General features: G+C 37.1%; 1 protein-coding gene and 1 long non-coding RNA gene across 2 annotated transcripts in view; one reads left to right on the forward strand and one right to left on the reverse strand.

The window, feature by feature from the left end:
- Window positions 1-1383, forward strand: part of tmem150c (transmembrane protein 150C) — a 4575-nt gene that overhangs the window by 1699 nt on the left and 1493 nt on the right. Inside the window, exon 4 of the mRNA XM_034897002.1 lies at window positions 514-628. Within this exon, the coding sequence (XP_034752893.1) occupies window positions 514-628 (115 nt within the window). The remainder of the gene's footprint in view (window positions 1-513; window positions 629-1383) is intronic.
- Window positions 495-1207, reverse strand: LOC117959208. Its single transcript, XR_004659888.1, has 3 exons — window positions 1013-1207; window positions 867-934; window positions 495-654 (listed from the first exon to the last, which is right to left on the reverse strand). It is a non-coding gene; the product is annotated as an uncharacterized LOC117959208 (long non-coding RNA).

Genomic DNA, 1383 nt, shown 5'->3' on the forward strand with positions numbered 1-1383 from the left:
ACTATTTGATTTTTCCCTTACATTTGCACTATTTAGAATTTATTACTGTATTGTACATTTACAATATGTATTATGTATGTATCTATCTTTTTTTACCTTCATTTGTACATAGAGCAGGAGAACATCAACTATCATAATATTTTTGACCAAATACCTCGATATTGATACCGCAACGATGATGTACAGTTGACTAATGGTGATTTCACAAAATATTTACACAATGAGATTTTAGATAAATAATCCCCAGTAATGTGGATATAACGACTTAGTGGGTAAAGACAATTAATAGAACAGTTACAACAGTCTGGTAAGATCACAAAATTACATCACTTTACTGTAAACCAGCCTTTAAAACCAGGGTAAGACCATACTTATACCATATTACAATATCCAAAATCTAGGACAAAATCTAGTCTCATATCACGATATTAATATAATATCAATACAGTGCCCAGCTCTATTTGTACATATTACTTATCCATCCATCCATGGTTAAATATATGCGTGTGTCAGTGGTGCACGTTACCTGGAAGTTTCCAACAAGCGTCATCCCAAAGCAGCCGATGGAGAAACACACCAGACTACCGACATTCAGCCACTGATGGTGTGTCCTGTGTTTCAGCTGAAGGTATCGGAGGACAGCAATTATGAACCCTGAAATAAAGAACAAAAGGAAGCCATGCGGTCAATCCTGCTAACAAGTATTATGTGTATTGAAGCCTAAAGACACAGCAACACAACATTGGTTTAGTCTTTTCATGGGATTTGTTAGCAATAACAAAGTATGGACGCGTCGGTCAAACATCAGTGTTTGCATTTGTGACACCCTGTGTTATAACGACCAGGGCGATCAACGCTGCTCTCACCCACAAACGCAGACAAGTTCATGACCTCGCTGAAGACGCAGCTGGCTGGTGAAAAGTTGCCTGCAACACTGGAACGAGAAACGTTTGGATTTGTCGCTAAAATAAAGATTATTTACAACAATAAGGAAAGAATGATGAGTGTATACCTAATGTAGGGAGGATAAAACGATCCATTTCTTCTCCTGAAAACACACAAAAATAAGATTAACCCAAAGATAAAAAGTCATTTTATAGATGATATTGTTCAATTCTTACCTATGGCTGATGGGAACCACTAAGGTCTGTATAAAAGAGACTTCAGATACAGTATTAGGGACCACTAAGGTCTATATACAAGAGACTTCAGATACAGTATTAGGGGACCACTGAGGTCTATATAAAAGGGACTTCAGATACAGTATTAGGGGACCACTGAGGTCTATATAAAAGAGACTTCAGTTACAGTATTAGGGACCACTGAGGTCTATATAAAAGAGACTTCAGATACAGTATTAGGGACCACTGAGGTCTATATAAA

Source organism: Etheostoma cragini, chromosome 16 (assembly GCF_013103735.1).
Source record: "Etheostoma cragini isolate CJK2018 chromosome 16, CSU_Ecrag_1.0, whole genome shotgun sequence".
NCBI classification, from domain to species: Eukaryota; Metazoa; Chordata; class Actinopteri; order Perciformes; family Percidae; genus Etheostoma; species Etheostoma cragini.